Source organism: Thamnophis sirtalis, unplaced genomic scaffold (assembly GCF_051295495.1).
Source record: "Thamnophis sirtalis isolate CommonGarterSnake01/CBP01778 unplaced genomic scaffold, rThaSir2_p1.2 scaffold_5, whole genome shotgun sequence".
Lineage (NCBI taxonomy): Eukaryota > Metazoa > Chordata > Lepidosauria > Squamata > Natricidae > Thamnophis > Thamnophis sirtalis.
In genome coordinates this window covers 132423327-132450081 of record NW_028261385.1, presented here as the reverse complement: position 1 = coordinate 132450081, position 26755 = coordinate 132423327, and the positions used below count along the sequence as shown (strand labels likewise).

Genomic DNA, 26755 nt, shown 5'->3' with positions numbered 1-26755 from the left:
CATCTTCAGGCCAGTTCAACATTGCCACCAAGTGCTGCTATTCAGAATGGCCTAGATGTTGGGGGATGGGAGGGAAACAATTGGGTTTTTTTTCTTTTGCTGGGTGGGAAGATGTGTAAAACATCAGCAGAGCCAAATTAGGCATATTTCAAATTTTTGAGGTGCCAAGCCCAAAATGTTTGCCATGACTGCTCTAATCCAAGGCATCTGGAGATAATCAAGTTGTAAAAGGCTGTCACAGAAAGTACCAGAATATTCTGAAGAGGCAGGAGTATTACTAGATTTTAGACAGTTTATTGTTAGTTTGATCATCGTCAGCATGTTATTATTTAGTTGAAAAGTAATGCACAATTGTAGAGAAATAAAGTTGATCATGACTGAAACAAACATTACGGTAACTATTATACCTGTCCATGGGTAGTGTTTAGTAGATTCTACTATAACCTACACTTAATATTACATGGCTCAAGAAATTGTGACCTTACAACTGATGTCTCCTAGTAACCCATAGAAGTTAGTAAACATCACTGATCTCTTACACAATCTCATTGATAGTATTGGATGTTTTGGTCATTTAGTGCAAGTTGTAAATCTCATTGCTTTGTGATCTAATCCTGCTCATATACAGGAATCCAGTAGAAGCTGCCATTGGCATCATAATGTGGTTCCATTAATTTCACCTGCTTTCCCTCATGAATATCTACCCCATCTCATAATGGAATGGGCTCCGGTAAGTGAGACAGTTCATCTTGCTTTTCAAAATTGGGAGAAAATATATTTTCTTTCTAAAATCTTCCCTCTATGAAAGAAAAAGTTCAGGTCTTTAACAAGTAAAACCTATTTACACAGATTTCTCAAATATAAAAGACAATCAGAAATAGTAGTTTAGTTTATTAAACATTTATAAACTAACACAGTTGGTAATTAAGATGATTAACTTTTATTACAAAAAAGCAGATATTGCAAAGATTTGGTCACTGAAATTGATGAGTAAAACAAATGCAATATTATTTTGCAATAGTAAATATGCTTTTGTTATGTATCATTATTTATTTACCTTTTAAACAAAGAATGAGTACGGAGGTAGAAACATATTTGTGCTATCAATAAAAATTGCACTTTAAAATTCATCCCTGATTTTTTGAAGTTTATTTTTTTTTCAAATTGCCAGCATATTTCAGCTTTGGCATAGTACTTAAACAAGATGGCTGAGCTTGTTTCTTGAGTGGAATCTTCTCAGAATGTAGCTCAATATACAACTGATGAAATACCTCCCCATAATTAATTTTAAAACCTTATCAAAGACAAAACTACATGCACTTGGACAAGACGTTGTCTGGAAAAAGCCTACATGAGTCCTGATGCTGGGAAGAGATTGGGTTTTTAAAAAAACAGCATTTATCGAAATAACAACTGGGCATTATGAATTGAGAAAAAACATGCAAGAATTCCAACAAAAATGATATTTTGCAGAAATATCAAGAAGTTTCAGCAGGACTGTACCAGGTCTTGTGTTAGAGAACTCGAAGCACTTAATACACACCGCTGTTTGGATGGATGGATACACTTTATTAAAGTTTTTATAGGACCTCTTTAGTTGATTTTGTGTCAGAGAACCAGCAGCTAATACACCCAAGCTGAGTGCTAAGAATAATGCTGCGAAATAATATTCACATATACAAAGTTAGTAAAGTTTGAATAGGATCTCGTTGATAGTATTGATTTCAAGACTTCTTGTTCAGGAAAATAAAAGTCTTTAAAAACAGGCGTGAATAAAATTAATTATGGTGGGATGGGGTAGTTACTTCTACCAACACTTCCACCAATTTCCTCGGAACACAGAAGTTAGCAGACCAGGGAATGCCTAGGATAGGAAGAATCAACACTTGCTTTCTATTAGCAGCTGTTTCTCCTGAGCCAGAGGCCTTTATTTTCCCAGAAAGATATTTTGGGATGCCACACAAGGCAAATCAGTTCAAATGTCTTGTTTGGAAAAAAAAATAATCACCAGCTGGTACTGTCTTTGGCTAATTAGACTTGGTGTCTGTTCAAACACTATAAACAGCAGCAAGTTCCTAATTTCTTCCTGCTAAATCTAATGTACAGTAGGGTCAACTGAACATTTTTTTTACTATCCAGCACCACCACAAACAGGAGACTCACAAGGTAAGTTTCAGCTCTAGGTGCACTGACAACTTTTCTGGATCCTAACTCCTTATATAATTGTGGCAGCTTCTTCTTATACAGGTAGTCCTCAACTTACAATAGTTTGCTTAGTGGCTATTCAAAGTTACAACAGCACTGGAAAAAAAAAACATGACAATCTTTGACACTTATGACTGTTGCAGCATTCCCATGGTCCCGGGATCAAAATTCGGATGCTTGGCAACTGACTCATATTTATGACAGTTGCAGTGTCCCAGGGTCATGCAATCATCTTTTGCAACCTTATGACAAGCAAAGTCAATGGGGACGCCCGATTCACTTAACAACCGTGTTACTAACTTAACAATTGCAGCTTTTCACTAAACAACTGAGGCAAGAAAGGTCGCAAAATGGAGCAAAATTCATTAACAAATGTCTCACTTAGCAGCATAAATTTCGGGCTCCATTGTGGTCTAGGATTATCTGTCCATGAAATTGAAATTCTACTAACGCTCTCAAAGGGCAGGTCAACAAATACTTTGCTTGCATGAAAGGAAAATGAAGGCTGGCAATGTCATGCCCAAATGTCTCTTGCCAGTTGGGATCAAAATCCATCCGTTTCTAGATTTTGTTTTTTAAAAGCCGAGGTGGCGCAGTGGTTAAATGCAGCACTGCAGGCTACTTCAGCTGACTGCAGTTCTGCAGTTCTGCTGTTCAAATCTCACCGGCTCAGGGTTGACTCAGCCTTTCATCCTTCCAAGGTGGGTAAAATGAGAACCCGGCTTGTTGTTGGGGACAATATGCTGACTCTGTAAACCGCTTAGAGAGGACTGAAAGCCCTATGAAGCGGTATATAAGTCTAACTGCTATTGCTATTGCTAAAAGGGGGGATACCAAGTGTTTGCAAAGTAGCAGCATAAATTATATTCATCTACATATAACAGTAGCTCGGTAATAAAATGGATAAGCTATTTTCATTATTTATCTAGCAGACTAAGTCTCTTTGTTACACGGCCTTCCAAGGGATTTTAGCATCCTTTAGCTTTGAAAGCTTTTTAAGAAAAATGTTTCTAACAGAGTCTCAGACTGGGTTGGGGCTTCCAAGAAATTGGGGTGGTAATGGTCCATGCCTTTTTTTAGAGCTGATCAGCTTTGCATAGGCAGAATAAAATTTTCCTCTAAGCTTTGCTCTTTATTTGGCCTGAGCTCAACTGTAGCGCTGCAAACTCAGAGAATACATACAATATGTAGATTAACGTTCAATAATTAAAAGTAAGTGGCTGGGGGGGAAAAACCTGGAAATGAAAAATGTTTTACTTATGTTTTAACTGAAGGAGCTAAGTGATAATACAATTAAGCTGTGAAATAGAATATCAATGATACAATGAAAGACTGATACATATATGAATTGAATACTTTAGAACTTTTTGGTTCTAAAATGGATAAGGATAACAATGAATTTATGTATACTTGATAGAGGATTGGTGATACAATGTATAACCCTAAGAATATATTATAAAGATATCTTGTTATTAAATAATTTTAATAAGGAAGTAATTAAAAATTGGTATATATATGAAGTGACTATTTAGAATACCTTGTTGAAAAATGAAGGAATAACATCTTTGAATATATGATGTACAAGGACAATAATGAACTTAAGCATACTCGATAGTTGATTGGTGGAATTATACATAATTGAAAACAGTGATATACAAATATAAATGGTTGGTAAATCTCTTTCATATCGGGATCTGTGATTATATAAAAGTATATTGTTATTAAACAGACAATCAAGAACGTAAGGGAATTAGGTTTATTGAAAAAAAATATTAATTGTAATTGAATATACATTGTACAATGAAAGTGAGGTATTTATATTAGATGAAAAATCTGTGATTGTAAATGTAATTGAGAATATGGATGCAAAAACACTTGTAACCAAACGACATGCTGTATGTAATGGATGAGATCATTTTTTTAATATATTTTTTTAATGTTTAAAAATAAAAAAGATTGCAAAAAAATAATAATAATTAAAAGTAAGTGATAAGAGTTTCTTTATGCCTAACCCTAACTCCAATAATTCATTTTATTCAAGGGACTCTCATACATGTATCGTTTTCAGGGATCATTGAAAATCTTTACCTCTTCCTATGTAAAATCAACATGGCATTCTACATCAATAATATTCCCAGTTCAGGGGAAATTTGATTTTCCTAGGTTTAGTTTTTGGCATGGCAAAACAAATGGTATATTATTTTGGTATAAAATATATATTGTTATTTCATGTACTGTAGAAGTTAAAATGTTAGAATAGCCTTGAAAATTTTAGTTTCATTTGTAGAAGTTTATGAACAGAAGTTTGCAAGTCTTTTACACATTTATAGCTTCTATTTCACATTCAAATTGGATTCCCTAGTATTACTGTGACACGATGCTAACCCAATCTTGTTACTTCCATGGAAGTAATTGCTGCCTTATCCTATATTCGTTGATAGTATGTCCTGCATATAAGGGCTTCTCACAAGCAACCTGCAAAAAATAGCAGTCTTATTTGTATTTCATCAAGAAATGGCTTACCGTATTTTTCAGAGTATAAGACACATTTCCTCCCCACTAAAAGTGGTTGAAAATTTTGGGCATCTTATAGACTGAATATAGGCCCGTTTCTAGGCTCACGAACCCTCTGTACGTTGTGTTTTCATCGTCCCTGGCCCCCAGAAGCACTCTGCAGGCCAAAAATGGGCATGTTTTGGGCAAAAATGGGACATGCGGTGGGTTCGGGAGCCCCAAAATCGGCCTGTTTTTGGCCTGCAAAGAGCTTCTGGGAGCTGGAGAGGGCGAAAAAGGGATGCACGGAGGCCAAAAACTTTTTTCCTTGTTTTCTTCCTCTAAATCTAGGTGCATCTTAATAGTCCGGGGTGTCTTATAGTCCAAAAAGTATGGTATTTCAAGTACTATTGAATATTCAATCTATTCTCTAAAGCACCTGAAAGCAGGACAAGAAGCAATGGATGGAAATTAATCAAGGACAGAAGCAACCTAGAACTAAGGAGAAATTTCCTGACCATTAGAACAATTAATCAGTGGAATGAATATAGAAGCGATATAAGATTGATATATACAGGTATGATGACATAACAATGGTAATGTGATGATTGTAAGATATTATAGAGGGGAAAAAACTATAAAAAATAAAAAAATGGAATGATTTGCCTCCAGAAGTTACGGATGCTCCAACACTGGGAGTTTTTAAGAAGAGATTGGACAACCATTTTTCTGAAATGGTATAAGGTTTTCTGCCTGAGCAGAGGGTTGGACTACCCTCCAACTCTGTTATTCTGTTATACTTTCAATGTTATGAATAGGGAAGTGCAACTCTGAGTGTAAGTTTTGCATCTTATACCTTTTTCATCCTTATATTAACTTTTCTGCTTTTCTTTAGCACAATATCCACTGCTGCTTGCAAGCACTATGAAATGAAGCAGAAAATCACCCTAATGTGGATCAGATGAATCAGGAGTCCTTACATAACTAAATGCACTTTAGCAGATGGCACAGAATCCTTTAAAAAGGTATTTCAGTGGTTGAATTAAATTTAGAGTGACACCTAAAATTACTCTGTAAAATTCTTCACCACATCCCAAAATGATATTAAAGAACATTTACAGGATGAGAACTATTCCGGTGCTCTTTAACCAATTTTGCTGAGAAGCATAATAATTCGGAAAACAGTCCACTTTTAATGCCAGAGAAGAGGAAGGTGAGTGGCATTAACCAAACCCAACCTTCTTATCACCCTTACTCTCCTATGTTCAAAGGAGAGAATCCTGCATTGGAGAGAATCTGTCAGCTTCTGCTTTGCTATCGCTTCAGCTGCCATGAAACAGGGAGGGAGGGCATGGTATTTGGGAGGGGTTACTCTTTGTGCTGGTGGAAGGTTCTGGAGTTCACCGACTGATCGGACTGCGCATGCGTGGGTGTTTCCCGCCAGGTCTAACGGCATTGACATTCCATCTTCGTGATGCCTTTTGAAGTTATCTTGCACCTGACATTTGGAAGACTTATGATTGGACTGGGACTGTGATGCCAAGGGGTGGGAATGGGCTATTCTATATATCAACTGCTTTCGCGCCTAATTAATCAGACTTCGCTATGCATTGCCTTTTAACCATTCTTAATTAGTAAAAGTACATTTGATTTCTACGCATGGAGTCTCGTGGTCTTTCTTTCCTAATTAACTAATGGAGAGGAGCTGACAGAATCTGTTGTACTTGGAAATGTATCCCAGCACTTTCAAACTAGGCCGCACAGAATTGCACCAAGGATCTATAAGGAGGAGATCAGGCTTCCCAATAAGGCATTCAACAGAATAGAGTAGAACAGAATTCTTTATTGGCCAAGTGTGATTGGACACACAAGCAATTTGTCATCATTATCTCTCATATGCTCTTCAATTCTCCAATATTTTGGAGACAAATTGGCACATGGGAAGAACAAGCTATGAGCAAAGAAATTAGTGTTATGTGGGCTTACCCATTAATATTTACTTTACTTTTGCAAGTTAGCAAAAAATATAGCTTTCCATCCTTTTTAAAAGCCTTAGGTGCACATTTTCAATCTTCTCTTCCGACTTTCAGGAAAGCGCTTGAGACCTTTCTCTTCAGCTGAATCTTATTAGTTATTTTAATAGTATTAATGATTTTAAATTTTAAGTGTTTTTTTTAATCTTCATTGCTAGCGTATTGAATACTTGATTACAGAAAGGACACAACTTGTAGGATTTTTTAAAAATAAAATTTCTGAAAAGCTATCCTAATCCAGTGCCATTAAAAATGCAAAACTCATGGAATCCAGTCCTTCTTCCCCAAAAAATTATTCCTACCAGAGTTTGCTAAATTTTTGGTTTTTTACTCACTAAATCAATAACAAAAGATATTTTTCAAAAAATCTGGGAGTATTAGCACTGGGATTTTAATCAAATAAACTAAAGTGTGGTTTGTGCATAGGCTCAACATAAATTGTTAAAAACTCTTGAAGGAAAAATAGGACAATACCAAAACTGGCTCAATCACCAAAATAAGAAAATGCTTTGGTTCCACCATTTATTTTATCATCACAATAAAGAGTAATCTGAATTATGACAAAGCTTTCCCAAGTTGTAATAAATTACTTTAAATGCCAGCGTGCAGCAAAGCTGCCGTCCAGCAACACAATTTAACATACACAGCCCAAAAAAGTCAGTGAGGTTTCAGCTAAGTTACATGTATAATTGCAACCCAAGCAACAGTCTTCTTCAAGAAAAAACTCAAGTTGTCCTTGCCTGTTTCAAAGTTGCACAACGTCCGTTCTCATGTAATGCAGTCGGTGTATTAAAAGGCAGGTTTTGGGCGATAAGATTAGGAGAGAAGCGACTGAACCTGATGAGGAGATCTATATAATATAGTTTCCGGATCTTTATAAGCATTATCAGGATTCATCACAGCTGCATACAGTTCAGTGTAAGCTCGGCAGATCAATTCTGTGGACTGTTTTATTATCTGTTGTCTAAAACACAACCAGAATTAGACATGTAAATATACAAACTGATGATAACAGAATAAACATAGAAAGTGCCTTGATGAGCAAGATCCTGTCCTCTTTCTTTGCAGGAAGAAAAAATGAAGGCCACCCTAATAGCTCCCTGCCTCTACCCACTGCAAATGAATACAACCTCTTGTTCTTGCAAGCTTCTTGCAGAAGGCAAATGCTCTTGGGCAGCAATGGCTGGATGGTCTGAGGCTCTTCACAATGCAAAGTTATGTGATTTCTGAGGCCAATGTGTTCCCCACCCCCAATTATTTGGCAGCAGTGCAAGGGTTGTGTCTTGGCCTCTGAAACAGCCACAAGGGATGGCTTGTGTCTTTCTTTTATGAATTTTTATACACCCATTCCTTTTAATGATAATGATGGAAATAAATTGCAGCAATCAGTTTAATCATTCTTCTGGGATTGCCCCCCCACACACACCCATGTCCCTTTTCTATACTGGAACAGTATACAATTTGCAGCTAAACATGCGGATGCAGTCCCTTTATCCCTCAAACAACTGGTAAGATGTAAAATAGATATGCAAGCAAACGCAAAAGATGGCTACAACCAACTTCCTGGCAAAAGTACGGCACCCATTGAATCAAACAAACAATCTGTTTCCAAAATGGTTTCCTGCTGCCTGCCTCACACAATAAAAACCAACTGTGAATCAGTAAGCTGTCATCCGCCAGTGCATCGGCCAGTCAAGGGCACTTGAAACATGCTTAGCCCCCAAATCAGCCCCCTCATGTTTGAGCCTTTGACTGTGAGTCTTATGTAAGTCCCGTGCAAAGGAAAACAATGAATTCTGATTCTGTCTACGAAAAGAAAAAAGAAATATTTTACTTACTTAACAGCTGTGCTCAGGAGAAAGTTTATCTGCGGCATTAACAGGCCATCAGGAGCAGACAAATAACGATCAAACTGGACCTGTCACGCAGAGAAGGGTAGATATTAGTCAATGTGTGGTCCTCAAAAGGCCCACGGCTTAGAAAGGAAGAATTAAAGCCAAACACTCTCCAAATGTATTCTAATGCTCCAGGGAAGGGAGAATCTGGATGCACAAAAAGACTGCTGACCCCCCAATATACTATACCTCAACCAAAACTAAGCTACAGCATGGAGATTTTCACACTAGCCCAACACTTGCACTGGGCAGCTATCCTTTGTATGAGGAAAGGGAGTCAGTCCAGCCTATCTTGTTCTTTCTGCTCTCTTCACATTTGCCTCATTCTAGTCACTGCTCCTCACTACATGGGTTAATTTCCTCTCACAGAAAAAAAACCCTGTTCCTTAATTGTAATATCCTTTATAGTTTATAGATGTCAATTATTATTTTTTCCCAATTTGAATGATCAACAACTGTCAAACTTAAACATATTTTGAAGTGTCACAGTCCAGCTTTTGCCTTAGAATGCAATTTCTGAAGTCTCTCATGTTATAAAACACTACCAAATGTACTATAGCAAAATATCAAGATCTGAATCAATGTCATGTCCTCCTTAACATCACAAGAAATCTATTGTTCTGTAGTAGATTAACTAGAAGCAAGTAAAGAATTAAATTCTAAAATTCCTTTACATTATAGTGAAATATCAGACACTGATGGGTTTCCATTATTTATTAAACCCACAGACCAACCCCCTCCCACACACACACACACAAAATCCTGAACTGAACTTTAAGAACATTTGGCTTTCTTTTTGCTTTTTTTCCTTTGCCTTATTTCTAAAATTTTAGATCGAAAACACCTTGGAAAACAAAGTAGCCCTCTTATATCTAGAGGAGCATCTTATAAACAGTGATAACACAATGAAAAAGAAACTAAAAACCCACTCTCAAAATCCTATCCCAGTTTTCCCCTCTTCTCCTGTACAACACAGCTGAAAATTATTTATCTCACCATTGCAGCTTTTAATGACATAGAATCCATACTGGGTACATTAGCCAAGGGACCCTAATATTAAAGGAGAGGTAAATAAATGAATAATTTACACAGAATCAGTGTTTTAATAAAATCAATCTAAAAACTATTTTGCAACAAACCCTAAAACTGTAGCATACTATGGATATTTATGGAATCATGCAATGATTATAGCAACCGAATTTTGGAGAGGACAAGTGTCACAAATCTCTAGATCAAAATTTGAAGTTAGTAGCTTACTTATCTGGTGAAAGGAAACCAAATTAAGAGTGCTAAACAGACAGCTATTGACTTTATGGAGGACAACTGATGTATAAGTTCACTGACTAATGATGTTTTTGTGGGTCTATTCATGAAGAATTGTCTCATGGAAAGGAAAGAAAAATATGATTTTTGTAAAGGTTCCTAAAGCAAAATAAAATGCGAATTGAGGAAACTTTAGGTAGAAAGAAAGTACAATCTAAAAAAAGAGAGGAGAAAGATTATCATTCAGGCAATTTGTGAGAATTTAGAATGCAGGGCATGTGATTAAAATTCCAGATGATCAAAACTGGGAGATCAGGCAACTCTCCTAATCATCCAGTTTTAAGAAGGTCAGCGAAAACACATTGCTTACAGTAGCCTGGACCACTTTATAGCAATAAACTAGAATGTGAGTTATATAATTCTGTAGTATGACTTATTAAACAAACCAACAAAAGCAAAATTGAGTAAATCATAATCAAAAACCTCTTACCAGCTTATGAATTACAAAGTTACACTATTTTTCACAAAGTGGCTTGGTGTTCTAAAACTAAAATAATGTATTTCTTTATTCAAAAACTACCAAGGATACCAGTTAACCCCTGCTTATCTTTTTGAATGGGAGGTTAAAAAAACCCAATATGAAAACTACAAAGTAAATTCCTGGTCATATGCGGGTTAATTAAATGGAGACAAATCTACCTAATACAAGTTAAAACTTTAAAACTCCACACGCCAAAATCCTATCTATTCTTTTTAAGATACCACTGCAGATGTGTCTTTTTCAGGTAGATCAGGGCCTCATGACTGCCTTAAAAACATACCTGTTGACATCCCTTCGGGGTCTCCTAAAATCTTATGAATAATCTAGCTTCCTCCCAGCATGTTTAAGATTGTGTCCATTTGGAGTTACTTTTTATTAAATAATTCTACCTGCAAGCCTTATTTAATTTGGTTGAAGAACAGGTTTAAGAGTATGAAAATAGAAACCATATTACTCAAACTAATTTTGATAACATGAAATTGGGTCTTGTCTCTCACCAAAATTTCAAAAGTCTTAAGATATTTCTGTTCCAACAAGAACTTGCTTGGTTATTGAGTCTTAAATTCTGAATTATATTTATTTCAATATATTAAACTTTGCCTCTGTGAAATCGTAACCTTGATATCTCCTGTTTCTCATCCATGCTTATGCTAACGTAGAGGAAAATGCTCTAGTCTATCATAATTGTTCCTATAAAGGAGCATGACGATACCTCATTGATGGAGGAATGCAAGTAACGTTAAGAAAAAATAAATAACTCAGGAAAAGCATAAAAAACAAATGCAAGATAACCCTGTCTTAACAGTTTTTGTTTAGTGTTAAGAAGAGGGTGAGGGAAATTCCTGGAGGCTTTCAAGATTCTGTCATTGTGCCAATAAAGAAAAATAACATTCCTAAAATCTTTACCCTGTATGCTTTCCTCACCTGGCCTTCCTTAAAGGGCTGATCCTTGCAATGTAATCTGCTTGATTGCATTTGACTCATTATAAATAAACTAGCCAGAAATAGATAGCCTTCCATTAGGCCATGCTTGCAATTATGATGAATTTGCTCCAACAAGCAAGGATTCTAAGCCGAATTGAAAGCAATGACTTCACTAGCTTACAAATGTAAACTTATTTGAATATATTAGTGAAGGATGAGAGAAGAAAAGAAGTGAAAGAAACGAAGAGTGAAAGTAGAATTCTGCAGGAAGAGGAAGGACAAGCGTGTATGAAAATGGATTAGAAGATTGGAAGCCACCCAGAAGATGGGCAGCTATATTGTTTTAAATAAATAAACCAACAAATAAGGTAATCGTACCAAAGAATGAAAATTGATACAAGGAAAATGGTTACAGAATGCTGTTTAGAACAGACACAAAAGTGTTATGCTACAGAGTGCTTTAGGTCCATGAGTGTGAATATAAAAAGAGTTTATTTTTATTTTATTGTAGAAAAAGCAACCGGCTTGAATTATGGAAAGTTTTGTGTGAGTGTGCAGCTGAAGGCTGATTGTTAAACTTCCATGATGGAAAGAAAGTATCTATGAACATAAATGGAATGTTTAGTGAATGGTTTAACATCGACTAGGCCCTCAGTTAGGTATACACAAAAATAGAGGACATCCCTTTAATTGTTGAAGGTATTTATGGATAAACATATAAAGAATGCTTGTAGCAATAGAACAAATGTGTTTGTAGAGGCATGAATATACTGTACATGCACTTTTGCACACAATTACAGTGATAGCTGAGGACTCAAAATTATTTGTAAGAAACTTGGGGAAATGTTTATTATTAGAATGGAAAAATCGATAGAAACATTGTACTGTATATCAATTTTAGCAGAAAGTTTGTAGACAGTATGTGCCCAGATGTAAGGAATTAATGTTTATCAAAAGAAGCAGAAATTGGCTTTATATAAGAGCATGGGATTGCCATGAAGGAAAGGAGAAATCCATACAAATTATAGTTTGGTGGCACTGGTGAGCATATTACTATGTGTATGAATATGCTTCAAACAAGAATAGTTGGCAGCTATGAAAAAAATATGGAGATAATAAATTGTGTTGGTATAAATCAAATTTAGCTCTATTTTTTCTTCTTACCTCATGCCTTTAATTTCTTTGACTTACTATTTCTTACTCTCTTTCTGGGGTTTGCTTGCCATGAAAGGAAACAGTATGGTGGGTTTTGCATGTTATGTAATTATAACCATGCACATAACAACTCCTTTTTGAAACTAAGGCTTTCAGAAAGAATTATCCTTCCTGCTAACGAAAAAGAAACCAGAATTCTGAAGTATCTATTTAGATCCCAACTAAATATAGTAGACTTACATTTGCAGTTCAGGGTATCTGACTGAATGGAAATATTGACTGAACAGATATAGGAGTTTCCAAGTAACACAAATATGCAATCAAAAATAAGCAATCCAGTAACACTTACTCAGTATTTGTACGTCATAATTGTCTATTAAATAGCTAAGAAACAGAGCCATTTGCTGTATACTCCCATTGGCTCCTTCCAGGAATAGGAAGACTGGTGTATCTTCCACCTATGCTTATAAACCATTCCTAATGGTCAAACATGTTACTCAAATGTAGGATGATGGGAATGGTAGCAGGTTTCTTAACCATGAATATATTTTGTAATCTAAAGATATTCACATGAAAAGCTTAAATGTTAGGCAAAACATATGAAAAGAGATTTGTCAGAAATGAGCAATATACTCAGATTGAACAGCCAAGAAGCAGATGTAGAAAGAGATAAAGATCTTAGCGAGGAATATGGGAGACAAGTCAAAAAGAAAAAAAGCACAACAGTTAAAGTATTGAAGCAGGCAAGAGATGATGGATAGATGAGTTTTCATTTTTTGGTATTGTTTTGATTTGCTTCTCTTTTCCTCTCTTTTTTCTTTCATTTTTTTGTAGATAGGTGACATGATTAGAAGTTAGATAGGATAGAAAGAAAATGGTTTTAACAAAGGATGATATGATTAAAAGTTAAAAAAAGAGATATGAGTTATGAGTTATGAGTTATGAAAGTTTATTTATATGCCGCCCTTTTCCCTGGGGGGACTCAGGGCGGCTTACAACTCGAGGGGGGGGGAAACAAACATTTAACACGTAAGAACAATACATAATTAAAAAGCACAACATAGATAGAAAGAGAAAAGGGGAATATTAGTGTATACACTTTTATAGAAGAGCAATAATTAGAGAAAATATGTAATAATTGAATAGTGACAGATTGCAAATTTATATAAATATGTATTACTATTAGAAACATATAAGTTGGTTGAAAGTTGTAACTATAACTAATGCTATTAGTTTTATTTGTATTAGAATATATGACACCCAGGTGCCACGCTGTTCACGCAATGATGTTTGTAAAATAAATAAATAAAACACACACACACACACATACACACACACACATGCGCACACACAGATATGAGTATTGATATTGATAGTTTCCAAAATTATTGCTCACCTGTTCTGTCTTGTGTTGCTGTACCATGTTATAAATATAACTTAGACCCACTCTAGTTAATATGTAAGACGCTTGTTCATTTATAAGGGTATCCAAATGTGCTTCAATCTAAAATAAAGAAAGTGAATTTTTCACTTTGCAAAATATTTACAATTATCATATGTAATTTATTAATTTAAAAAAAATTGATAATGAGTTTGTGTAAGTTACATGCCATGAGTCTATGGATATATAAATTTAATCTCCCAGCTAGAGTTTATGTGTGTTTTGAATTGTACTATGTTTTCTCTCAATCATTATACCTGTATTGCAATTACATTTTGCACAAGCAGACTAGTCAAAAAGTTAATTCCATAGTGTAAAGTTTTTTGGGGCCTGTGTTTGAAGAAGAAGCAAACATCAATGAAGAATGCACATTCTTTAATTTAAAAAATTCAACAATGTTGTTAAATTAATTGCCAAAGAAGAAATAAGAGGAATACATAAATGATAAATTGTATTTTTCACTAATGGACATAATTTTTATCAAAACCCATGCATGTCCAGCTTGTAACATAAATGTAAGATTGTAAATGTCTGCTATTCTCCAAAATGTATGGGAAGTATGTTTCAGATTCAGTATATCATCATATACTGATATTCAGTAGATATTCATCATATCTATTGTTTTTAATATCACAACAGGCTCAGTTCGGATAGTATCTTAGTTTAGTTAGCTGAATTGTTAGCTGAATCTATTGTCTACATAGGTATCTTCCTATCTTTGCATTTTGACTGACCTTGGAAACAACAATTAAAGTTAGGGAAGGGCAAACTCTTCTGTGCATCAAACAGCTGTTTTGAAATAACCAAAGCCCAGACTGAAATATGTATGTTTCAGACAATATATAGGACAAAATGTGGGTCTTTTTTTCTGGGTAAAAACTGAAATGGTTATTTTGGTGGGGGAGAGGGAGTGGGAGCAGGACAAAGGCAAGCCCCAATGTTTCCTTGCTGACATCATCAGGGGAGGGAGATCAAAATGGTATTGGGAAGATTGGGGTGTAAAGAGGCTGGTGGGATTTTCTGTGCCCAGGTATCATTAGGAGCTGAGAGGAGACAGAGAAGGTGTAAAATACAGAGATAACCACCATTACATAAATATCAGCTTAGCTCTTTAAGAGACCATGGGGTTAAGAAAAAAACCCTCAAGACTGCCCCCTAGATTCTTTTTAATATAAGAAGGGAGATAATCCTTGTCAGACTTTTAAGAGAATGTTATTGTACCTTATTGTAAAGAATCAGGAAGATGACTTTAAGAAAAATAGGCAAAAAATGTTATATACAGTAATAGGCAAGAACTGTTATATAAGCAAAAACAGTAGGAATATTCTTTAAGTCCCAGGAAACAAGATGGAAGTATCTCAGGCAGATTTCTTCCTGATTCATTGGGCTATAACAGGGTGAATAAAGCATAAAAGTAATTGTGTTTTAAAGATTCTGTTGCTATATTTTATCTCAATAAAGTACAGCCTTACTCTCCCTTTTTGGAGTCCGATCTATCCCAAGGGCTGACACCTTAAAAGTAAAGCAAGGTGCCAATTGCTCATGTGAAGTTTGCTTTCTGATGTTGTCTACTCAAAGGTTGGGCAGGAGGGAATAGCAATAGCAATAGCAGTTAGACTTATATACCGCTTCATAGGGCTTTCAGCCCTCTCTAAGCGGTTTACAGAGTCAGCATATCGCCCCCAACAACAATCCGGGTCCTCATTTTACCCACCTCGGAAGGATGGAAGGCTGAGTCAACCCTGAGCCGGTGAGATTTGAACAGCCGAACTGCAGAACTGCAGTCAGCTGAAGTAGCCTGCAGTGCTGCATTTAACCACTGCGCCACCTCGGCACTGCGAAGTCTGGAATGCAGGAGACTGAAGATAAATCACTTGGAAGAAGGGGGAAAAGAGTGGAAGATGTGCCCTAATCTTGTAGTACTAACTGTGAAATAACACCAGGATCCTTCTAGGTTTCCTTTCACCCAAAACCAAATCTTCACTGCGTGTTTGTCAACAAAACATTTAATCAGAACTTTTAAGACATAGTGGTTCATTTGGTTTAATCATGACTAAAACGAAGGAAGAAACCGTGGCACTGCAAGCTAAAAAGTTGTTTGCATCTCGGCTTAATAGGCTGCTACAAATGTGATTTAGTAAAGTTAATATGTAGGATAGACATAACCAGATAAACTCTTTCATTCAATCATCTATTGCCAAACACAGTTCAATGATATCTGGTCCTCCCACCCATCTCACAGCTGGATCTAGAAAAATCTAAGAATTTCATCTAATTATAATATAATATAAAAAGTTTAAAAATCAAGAACCATCTAGTAAATTATCCACTGGATAGCAACTGCAATTTTTTAAAAAAAGCAGCTTGCAAATATAGCTCATAAAATTTACGTTTCACTGCGTTGCTGCATCGGGGTTCTTAACCCCCATTAATGATTTTTTTTTTGTGGCTGCATGCACCAGAGTGTTTACTTTAAATATAAAGCTGTGAGGATACACACATTTAAGAAGATTGTGTTGTATTTATTCCCTGTTAATGGTTAATGGCAAAGAAAACATCAGAAGATTGACTTTGGACATTTACCTGATATTGTAACATTTCTAGCCTTTTATCTGTGAATTCAAACAGAGCCAGCATTGTCTTCATCATATGAAGTGAATTCACCATGAAGGTTGCCATGTCAGCAGACCCCAAGTTACTGGCAGACATAGTACACATCTGCAACAGAGGATCCAGCACACAAGACAGGACCTAGAAGAAAGCAGGAAGAGCAATATAACTGATTCAGAGCAACCCTTGGGTATTTTCCCATTCTATTACTCCCCAAAAGAAGGAAGCTAATGCTGGGGGGGTGGGGAGGGTTGCCGACCTTTGAACACAATTTCAGATCTTATAAATAAGCACTTCCAGCCATTTGCTCTTCTAATTTCCACATTTCAAGCCAGTGTGTTTGCCAGCCGCTTATGCAACCTCTTCTACATTTAGTCATGCTTTATTTGTTAATGTCAGAAAAGGATGTTGCATAGGAAGGTTGCGTAGGCATAGCCAGTCCGAAGCAGAAGTGATAAAAACATAGATAGCGGATGATGCTTGTTGGTGAGGCTTGCAGTGTCCAAGCTATTCGGGGGGGGGGGGGGAGCTTGAGGCACGGTTCAAGTTGCAAGAATGCAGTTTTAAGGTAAATGTTCAAAACAACCGCCTACTCATTCAGCACAGAGACAACACAGGCTGCTGGCCAAAGTTTCCCCCATTGGAAAACTCAACAAACATCGACCAAGGTTGCCTTTTTTAAGACAGTTGGCTTTCCCCATTCTGAATGGGGTCAGTATGTTTCTTCCAAAACTTGAATAGCGGATCATCGTATGTCTGACCTAATCTTATCATTTCTTGTTTTGAGGTGTTAAAAAAAAATCACCCTGGCCATTAAGTGAATCTTAAGGTTGTTGAGCGAATACTAACAATACTATTGTTCGCTATGAGGTGTTTTGGCCAAAAAATAGAAATGCCAATTTTTGGCCAAAAAAATCTATTAAATCACAGTGCTGATGATAGCGGGATGCTGCAAACACCTATAAGTGTAGGCCAGTGATCAAGCACTCAAAATAGGCTCACCTGACTGGGGTGGGGTGGTTGTAACTCTGGAACTGGGTTTTAAGTACTTTGGGGGTAGGGGGGTTCTGCTGTAACTTTGAACAGTCGCTAAGTGACTGGTCGTATGTCAAGGACTACCTGTAGCCCAACTTACAGAACTTGAATTTTAGAAAATGAGTGTTAAACCAAATCTGCAAAATGTATTTCAAACAATTTTGAAAACAGGCTATTTCTTGAAGGGAAAAAAAGATCATATACGTTATTAATTCTAGTTTTCAAAATGAGCTTAGAAAAGTTAGCATCCATCAACAAATGCCTGTATTGTATTATAGGCTTATAGCTCTCTTCCTGAGTTTAGAGTATTGGAGTAGCCTGTTCTCTACTTTTGTAGCCAGAGTGGCAAGCTGGGCATTTAATTCAACTTAGTTCCTCGGTGAGACTAGCAGATACAGCCAAAGTTTATAGAAAGGATTAACTACTATTACTGATCAAATTTTAGGCAGCTTCCTTTTTTGAGAGATAAGTAACATATACAATCTGAAATAGTGAAACAAATGCTGCCATCTTTTCCACATCCTTAGTGAAATGGTTGGCGATTAGCAGGATTACATTCAGAGGTGGTATTCAGCCGGTTCTGACCGGTTCAGATGAACTGGCAGCAGAAATTTTAACCAGTTCAGAGAACCGGCAAATACCATCTCTGGGTGGCCTTACCCTGCCCTTTGCAGGAATTGAATTGAATTGAATTTATTAAATTTCTATGCCGCCCTTTTCCCCGAAGGGGACTCAGGAGTCGCCACGCGTCCCGTTTTGGCTCCCAGCTAAGTGCAGGGCCGAAAATGGGAGGTACCCACCCAGACACATGACAACCTGGCCATGCCCACCAAGCCACGCACATGTAGTAATTTTTTTTTACTCCAACCACTGATTACGTTCATGCACATAAGATGAAATGAACATTACTTTACTTGTCCAAAGTCTGTTTGACGAGTATCCAAAGGAATAACACAAGAGTCATGGGATGATAGTACTTCACGCAGAAGAGCAAGTGTTTGATTCAGTGTATGACTTGGACCAAGGTCTGCAGGTGGCAGTTCAACCTACAAAAGGAAGCAGAATATCTGAGTTCAGAAGATGTGTTTACATTGAAGCCTAGGTACACAGAGGAACAGAATAGCAATCAAAAACTCCGCAAATGAATCTATTATGGTTTATTAGAACAATGTTCTGCAGTCTGGTGTCATTTAAAAGATTTGGGCTTCAACTCTAATAATTTCCAGCTAATGTCAGTTTGGGAAGACAATGGAGTATACAACATGAAAATGGTTACACATACTTGTCTATTTACAATTTTTGTAATCTACTCCAATCCAAAGACTCCTGTCATCACCTAGACCAGTGGTAAGTCAACCTGATCCCTACCGCCCACTAGTGGGTGTTCCAGCTTTCATGGTGGGCGGTAGGGGTTTGCTGTAACTCTGCTTTATAAATTTTATAAAGTAAAGTTACTTTCTTACTTTATAAATCACCATTACTGTGGAACCGGTGGGCGGTTAGAAAATTTTAATACTACCGGAGATACAAAAGTGGGCGGTAGGTATAAAAAGGTTGACTACCCCTGACCTAGACAAGCAAATATGAAATATTTAAGCAAACATGAAATCTAGGAGGTTCCAGATTGGGGGAAAGAAATTACAACTTTGAATATGTCAGCAACAATCCTTCAAACTCCCGCCTACTTTGAAAGGAAGTGGAAAAAAGGAAGCCATGTTGCCAATGACAGTCAATCAGGTTCTGCACGTCTTCAAACAGCCCACTCCAAGATGCCCTTGCTATGGGTGCTACCTCTGTAAAAATGGTAGCTAAAGTGTAGAAGCGAATTGGAAAACATCTAAGACTTGTGACTGACAAGCGTGCTGATTGACACAAGAAGCGGAGGTATGTAATGCATAATACACGAGTTTGGGCTAAAACACAGATCAGGTTTCCCAAATTATTGAGCAAAGGATTTGTTGGTGACTAAGACTTAAGTTAGCCTTTTGTAGCCCTATATATTTAGCAGAAGGATATGTATGTAAACTCTTTTTCAAACAGACCTTATCCAGCAGTTTACTCGCATGGAGACTCAAACTATTGAAGAATATCTTTTTGCTCAAAAGGTGCATCTCTTCTATCGTAGTTAACAGCATGGCTGCACTGTTTCCTATAATATTACTGAAATCGAAAATAAAAAGTATGTGTGTGAGACAGGAAATAAGAGATTTTATTTGATTTGGGAATTAACAGTGGGTGTGGCCAACCTGATGTCACTCATGCACACTATTCCATTTAGGAAGCGGCTTTTTTAAAAAGGCCATTTATATTTTAAAAATGTCATGCTTTGCAATAAAGAAAAGTTGTCTCTCCCCTCAGTTCTTCCTTTCGATGTTTCTCAAGAGCCAGAAGGAAGTTCACCCTGGGAAACTACCTTGTCATCATGAAGCAAGACCATGACTGAAGCTGGGAGAAAGTTGCCAGGGCAAAAAAACACAAACTAAAGCAAACTCTGCTCATCTTTGAACAGATTTAAAGGATACTGAGACAAATGACCACCCCCTCAGAAATTCATTAGGTCAAAAATAAAGTTCCTTTTCTCCTCAGAAAAAAGAAAAGTGGGATATAATCAGGGTAGAATTTCATTTCTGAACCAAGAGAAACTTTTTTTTTTAGCATTTTCCTCCAAGTGCGTGGTCTGCTTCCCCCCAACCCCCCACCCCACTGGATCAACCAAGTGTGGATCAAGTGTAGATCCATTGGTTGCGACAGAAATTGACCAAATTGACAGAAATTGACCAGTTGACCAGAAATTGTCACCTAAGCCTTATATAATAGGATGAGACAGAATGACTGGCCCGAAGTCACCCAGCTGGCTTTCATTGCCTAAGACAGGACTTGAATTCACAGTCCCCGGGTTTCTAGCCTGGTGCTTTAACCACTAAGTCAAACAGCTCTCTAAAACTCCATCCTAAAAGTCTGTCTTGTTCAGTGATGCAGGAATACATTTTACACCATTTGCCAAATTTATCAGATGAGGCCTAAGGGCTCCCCACCATTCTCCTCTTAGAGGCCTCTCCTAGACGGCCATGGAGAAGCTGTCTTTTCCCAAATCACATAGACCTATCTCCAGTTCAGTGGTGGGTTCTAAATTTTTTTACTATGGGTTCTGCGGGCGTGGCCAGGGGGCATGTGATTGAGTGGGTGTGGCCAATCACTTATGCACACTCAGTCACATGACACTCCCCCACCAAGCCACGTCCACCAAAACGGTGGCAAAATTTTTTGGGATTCCAATGGAGAGAGGAGGAGGGGGAAGAGAGGTGAAAAACTCCCCAAAATAGACCGCCAGTGGATTTAGGGTGTGGAAAAGCTGTAAGTTTCCTAGAAGGAATCAAAGCATTCAATTTTGCAGCCCGGAGGCCACATCCGTATTTATAAATCTGGTGGGCAAGTAGGGGGCGGAGGGGGGGCAGAGAACAACGGGAAGGGTAGGAGACAGGAAATAATGCAAGCAGAGGCACTGGACTGTGCAAGCAGGGAGGGAGGGAGGGAAGAAAGTTCACCCAATCCTGACTCAGGACAAGGAGGGGGAGGAACCGGCTGCAACCCCCCAAACACCCCCAGGTGCGGTGGGAGCTGTGGGAAATCGCAGAGCCTGGATTGCACGTGTGTGCTTGTGCCCTGCAGTCACAATACTGTGGCCCAAGGGACCATAGAAAGACAATTCTGGATTGTATCAACAGATCCTGCACCAATCCTAACAACCCTGAAAGTACTAAATGTTGTTTGTTTGTTACATTTATTTTATGTCTTTCCTCCAGAATTCAAGGTGGCCTCCTCTATGCCCCAGCCAATTCAACCACCGCCTCTCCTTTTCTGGCAGGTACCTCTTCCTCTTACAAGTTCAACATGGCTGGGCTGAGCTCTTGCTCGCTTTAGCCACTGTTCATTGTCTCCGCCGCCAGCCCGAAATGCCCCTCACCTCGCCTCCCCGCAGTGCGTCTAGACTGAGGGGTCACAAACAGGAAGGCGTAGTGAGGAAGGGAGGGGGAAAGCAGCGGGGCTTGCACTCTGGCTACCACCAGCTCCCTCAGCAGCATGCAGAGGGTTCCGATGCCCCCACCCTAATCCGGGTTCCTCCTATTGCATTCCGTTTTCCTGCCTTTGGGTGGAGGGAAGCGGGCCCTGCACGACATCCTGGCTCTATGCTCCACCGCCTGCTTGACTGGGCGCCTCTCTTTGCCACCGCTCAAATTACCCATTGCAGGAATTTGATGAAGCTGTGTGGTCCTCTGCTCCACCCGAAAGCACGAAAACGGAAGGCAGGGCGAGTGTCTAAATGGGCCAGTTCAGGGGTGTGGTCAGCCAGCTGTCACTATTTGTTCAGCGACCCCTGCCCAATAACCACTACTGGTTCACCCGAACCGATCCGAACCAGGAGCAACTAACTCTGCTCCAATTCAATGGGAGATGGAAGTATATGGCAACAGTGAGGTATGTAATGGGATTATCCATTGAGATTCCATAAAGTTCAATATTGTCACTGATACTGTTTAAATATGATCAGAAACTGCCAAGTGCTGATGGCATCAAGCTATGTAACAACATTTCTCAATGCCACATATTACATTGCAGTATAGGGGCACTTTGTTATACTACAATGTAACCCTTGAACACAACCAGTTCTTCCCAAAACAATCTTTTAAAAGTTTGCTTACCTAATGGTGTGATGATAAAATTTGAGAAGATTAGAAATTTTATACAGAAGGACTGCACCAGGTTCAGCTATAATCACCTGTTCAATTCGAACCTAAAGAAACATTTTAAGAACATACTGTTGAAATACACACTTCCTCTTCAAGAAAACGTAATGTACAATTTTAAGATTACAGTATTCCTTTTAAATACTCCACGTTCATTATTCAATTTTGTTTCACATCATAATAAAAGGTGCATTCTCCTTGGGAAATAAGCAATCAGTAAAATTCCTTTTTGTGCAAGTAAATATGCTATTATTTGTAAGCTGCTTTTTTGTTCTTTGCTTCTTAACATACGGGGCCAATGCAGTTTTAATACCAAGGGCTTTCATAAAACCAAACATTTCACCTTGAGTGGCCGGCAAACCCCTTCTGTGATGTGCCCAACTATTTCTTGCATAGTTTCTTCCACTCCTGAAAATAAAAGCAGTGCACATTAAAAATAGGAATGTTAATCCCTGTCATTTAGAAAAAAAAGAAATGCAGCCACTGTCTTGCCCCCAAAACAGTGCTTCTCCTAAAGTGGTAAAGATTCCACATTCTTCCAGCAGCGCATAGCTTCACCCCATATGTAATCTTTAGGACAAAAAAACCCCAGATGAATAGAATAGAATAGAATATACTTTATTTGTATGCCGCCCTTTTCCCTGAGGGGACTCAGGGCGGCTCACAATTCAGGGGGAGGGAAGGACAAGACAAGTACACACATGAAGACAATACATCGTTAAAAAGCACAACAGTCATACTATTCGGGTGGGGTTGAAGTCTTTAGCCCCAGGCCTGTCGGGATAGCCAGGTTTTAAGGGCTATGCGGAAGGTCTGGAGGGTGGTGAGGGTACAAATCTCCATGGGGAGTTCGTTCAAGAGGGTCGGAGCAGCCACCGAGAAGGCTCTCCTCTGAGTAGTTGCCAGTCGACATTGACCGGCTGATGGAATTCGGAGGAGGCCTAATCTATGGGATCTTATTGGCCTAGTGGAGGTAATTGGCAGTAGGCGGTCTCTCATGAAATTCCCCTCCTCAGACTCCTGCCTCGGAAGATCCCAAACCCACAATTCTTGGCTTTCTGCGATACCTTCTGTGGTTATGTGTTTCAAGAGAGCCTCCAGGTGCTCTTTTTCGGAAGCAGTAGCCTGATGCAGCCAAGCCAACATGTCTCCCACATATCTAAAGCCAAAAAAACAACAACATTATATTAAAAACGAAGCTTCCTTCATAGATAGATACTTAGATAGATAGATACTTTATTTGTATGCCGCCCTTTTCCCTGAGGGGACTCAGGGCGGCTCACAATTCAGGGGGAGGGAAGGACAAACAAGTTACAAACATGAAGACAATATACATCATTAAAAAAGCACAACAGTCATACTATTTGAGTGGGGTTGGAGTCTTTAGCCCCAGGCCTGTCGGGACAGCCAGGACTTAAGGGCTACGCGGAAGGTCTGGAGGGTGGTGAGGGTACGAATCTCCACGGGGAGTTCGTTCCAGAAGGTCGGAGCAGCCACCGAGAAGGCTCTCCTCCGGGTAGTTGCCAGTCGACATTGGCCGGCAGATGGAATTCGGAGGAGGCCTAATCTATGGGATCTTATTGGCCTGGTGGAGGTAATTGGCAGCAGGCGGTCTCTCAAGTACCCAGATCCAATACCATGAAGGGCTTTGTAGGTGACAACTAGCACCTTGAATAGTAATTAATGCTATACAATGTGCAATGCCACAAGTAATGTACCTCAAAGGATCGTGTGAATGCATTTCAATAGGTCGAGGTGTTCCTCCTGGACCTCCTCTAGTAAGAGCATCTATAAAGCCCCGGACCACAGTACTTCTTCTGGCTGTTCCAAACTCATCAAGAGTATATCTATAATGGGAGAAAAAAATATGGACTTACAAGTTATGGACATTTTAGTTGCCCTCCTTAGTGATCAAAGTGCCTTGTTTTATGGAAATGCAAGACTATTATGCATACAATTCCACTGACTAGATAATTTACCAGCAGATGCCCACACCAACGTATTTTTAATGGCCACAAAAATCATACTTTTGTTTGTCATGCTTCAGCATGCAAACAGCGACTTACGTTTTAAACATAAGAAAATAAATTATTTATTCCGTTTCAACTATCATTTTCATTAGGATTCAATATAAGATGGGAAATTACAGAAATTACACAAACTAGAAAACATAGGCATTCAGGCCACTATCAAATTGCCTGAAAACAAGTAAAATGATTTGTTTACTTGCTTTAAATTAGTGGATAATAAGCCAACTGGAACAAGTTGTAACCATTATTTGTTCTAGCAATAGCCAGGACAACTCCAGAAGAAACATTTAAAAGAGCAAAGAATGCTACAAAAAGAGAAGGGACTTTTATAAATTAATGCTTATATTAATAAACAACACAATTCCACTTTTAACTCCATATTAATTCCATAATTCCAACTGTAATTATGTTTTAATTCAGCAGAAAGCATCTGTTGGAAAAACCAAGCCAGTCTATTCTTTGATTCAACCTCAAAATATTAAGTCTTTAAAAATAGCACAAGTCCCTTTATCTTTTTGTATGACTGCATTGTATGCTGTATGTGAACCTGATGCCTTATTGTTCTTGCGAAATGGATGAGGAGAACCGAAGGGGAAGTGACTGTAGTTTTGGTGAGAAACTCATTATCACTTCTACCCTTTGGAATCCTAAAAAAAACTTCACTTTTAATACTGGAATACATTCTAGTATTAAAAATGAAGGTTTTCGTAAGAAGAAACGTCAATTTGGGACAAAAGTTAAGGAATATATCTGGGGGAAATTCATCTTCATTTCTAAGATGCCTAAGGAATATACCTATCACTTTCAGCAAGGCATGTATCAAGTGAGGTATATTGCATTAAGATAAGACAGCTGTTGACATGGTTGTGGTAGACATTCCAATATTGCCACCTTGTGGTAAATCTGAAATATATTTATATTCTTTTCACAAGATATCTCATAATATCTAAATAATAAAGAATGCACGCCACATCATTAGACTTCTGGGCCATTTCTATGAATGCCTTAGTTGCGGCCTATATAGACCCATAAAAAGTATCCCTAAAAGTAATCATACAGAGAGGAACCAAATGAAATAATTAGGAAGTAATCGTATTAACTGCATTTTACTGTTAATTAAATTGAATTAAATTAAATTAATCATTCTTGACTTTTACATTTCCTTCTTCTATTTTTGGGTGATCTACAGATAAAAAATCTTATTCATCCCAGCTTCCAAAGTGGGGGGGGGGAATGCAAATCGATGTGCCTCTATGAACAGGGAAGACAGCGTGATGGCAAATACCAGTAGCCCAGCATTAAATCCAGAAGACTGCCCCCTTGTGCTCCAAAAGGCTATTTCTCACAAGGAAGCCCATAGGTATCCCATCCGTCTGATTGCCAGGAGCCATGGGATAGACAGCCACAGGCCAGCCTACATGGGTTTGTGCCCTCCACACTTTTATTTAAACACATTTGGAAGACATTTATTTTTTTAAAGTTTAAAATATTTTTGGAGCAGCAGAGTAATCGAACTACTCAGTGAATGTTCCTTTATCTTGGATTAAAGATAAGAACAAAGAAACAATTTGTAGTTTGTAGTTTGTAGTTTATTATGATTTATAGGCTGCCCTTTTCCCTGAGGGGACTCAGGGCGGCTTACAATACATGGGAAGGGGGGTGCAAAACAAAAACACAAGACAGTGCATAAATAAAAATAAAACAATAAAACACAACTTTCATTCAACATTCGGGTGGGGCAAATTAGAATCTTATCCCCAGGCCTGACGGGATAGCCAGGTCCTAAGGGCTGTGCGGAAGGTCTGGACAGTGGTGAGAGTGCGAATCTCCACGGGGAGATCGTTCCAAAGGGTCGGAGCTGCTACTGAGAAGGCTTTCCTCCGCGTAGTCGCCAGTCGGCACTGACTGGCGGCTGGAACTCGGAGGAGGCCTAATCTGTGCGATCTAATCGGTCGAAGGGAGGCAATCGGCAGGGATTGTCGGCAATTTAAAGCAGTGTTTCTCAACCTTGTGGACTTCAAGTTGTCAAGGTTGAGAAACACTGATTTAAAGGATTTAAAAATAATTAAAAACGAAAAGCCTGCCAAGAGTTTAAACTAAGAAAGTTTAAAACAAAGGGAATCTGGAATCTGGAATTATTGAACAAAGTATTTTTGAAACAATTAAAACACTGAATATGTATTTCTCTGGGAAAGAGTTCTATTTGAATAGATTAGTTTTGCAAAACAAAAGATAAGGAAAGTTGCTAAAGCCCATCTGACTAAAGAATTATGGAATGTTGAATAGGTTTAATGATCTGGAACAGGGGTGTCAAACTCAATCATGTCGTGGGCTAGATTGTGACATATCACAATGTTTTTTTGCCTTTGCAGAGCAGGGGTGGAT

The 26755-nt window shown here is 38.1% G+C and overlaps 1 protein-coding gene across 2 annotated transcripts in view; it reads right to left on the bottom strand.

The window, feature by feature from the left end:
- Positions 1–444: 444 nt before the first annotated feature.
- COG6 (component of oligomeric golgi complex 6) overlaps positions 445–26755 on the bottom strand; it is a 38231-nt gene continuing 11920 nt past the window's right edge. The window contains exons 9-19 of one of the 2 annotated variants that reach the window (XM_087716926.1): positions 24059–24187; positions 23408–23499; positions 22684–22748; positions 22296–22387; positions 19638–19755; positions 18510–18641; positions 16534–16701; positions 13906–14013; positions 9623–9676; positions 8570–8649; positions 445–799 (exon numbers count right to left, since the gene is read on the bottom strand). In XM_087716926.1, the coding sequence (XP_087573052.1) occupies positions 757–799; positions 8570–8649; positions 9623–9676; positions 13906–14013; positions 16534–16701; positions 18510–18641; positions 19638–19755; positions 22296–22387; positions 22684–22748; positions 23408–23499; positions 24059–24187 (1081 nt within the window). In that variant the 3' untranslated portion in view covers positions 445–756. Of the gene's footprint in view, positions 800–7239; positions 7696–8569; positions 8650–9622; positions 9677–13905; positions 14014–16533; positions 16702–18509; positions 18642–19637; positions 19756–22295; positions 22388–22683; positions 22749–23407; positions 23500–24058; positions 24188–26755 lie in introns of those variants that run through there. The other variant, XM_087716925.1, reaches the window with a different exon arrangement.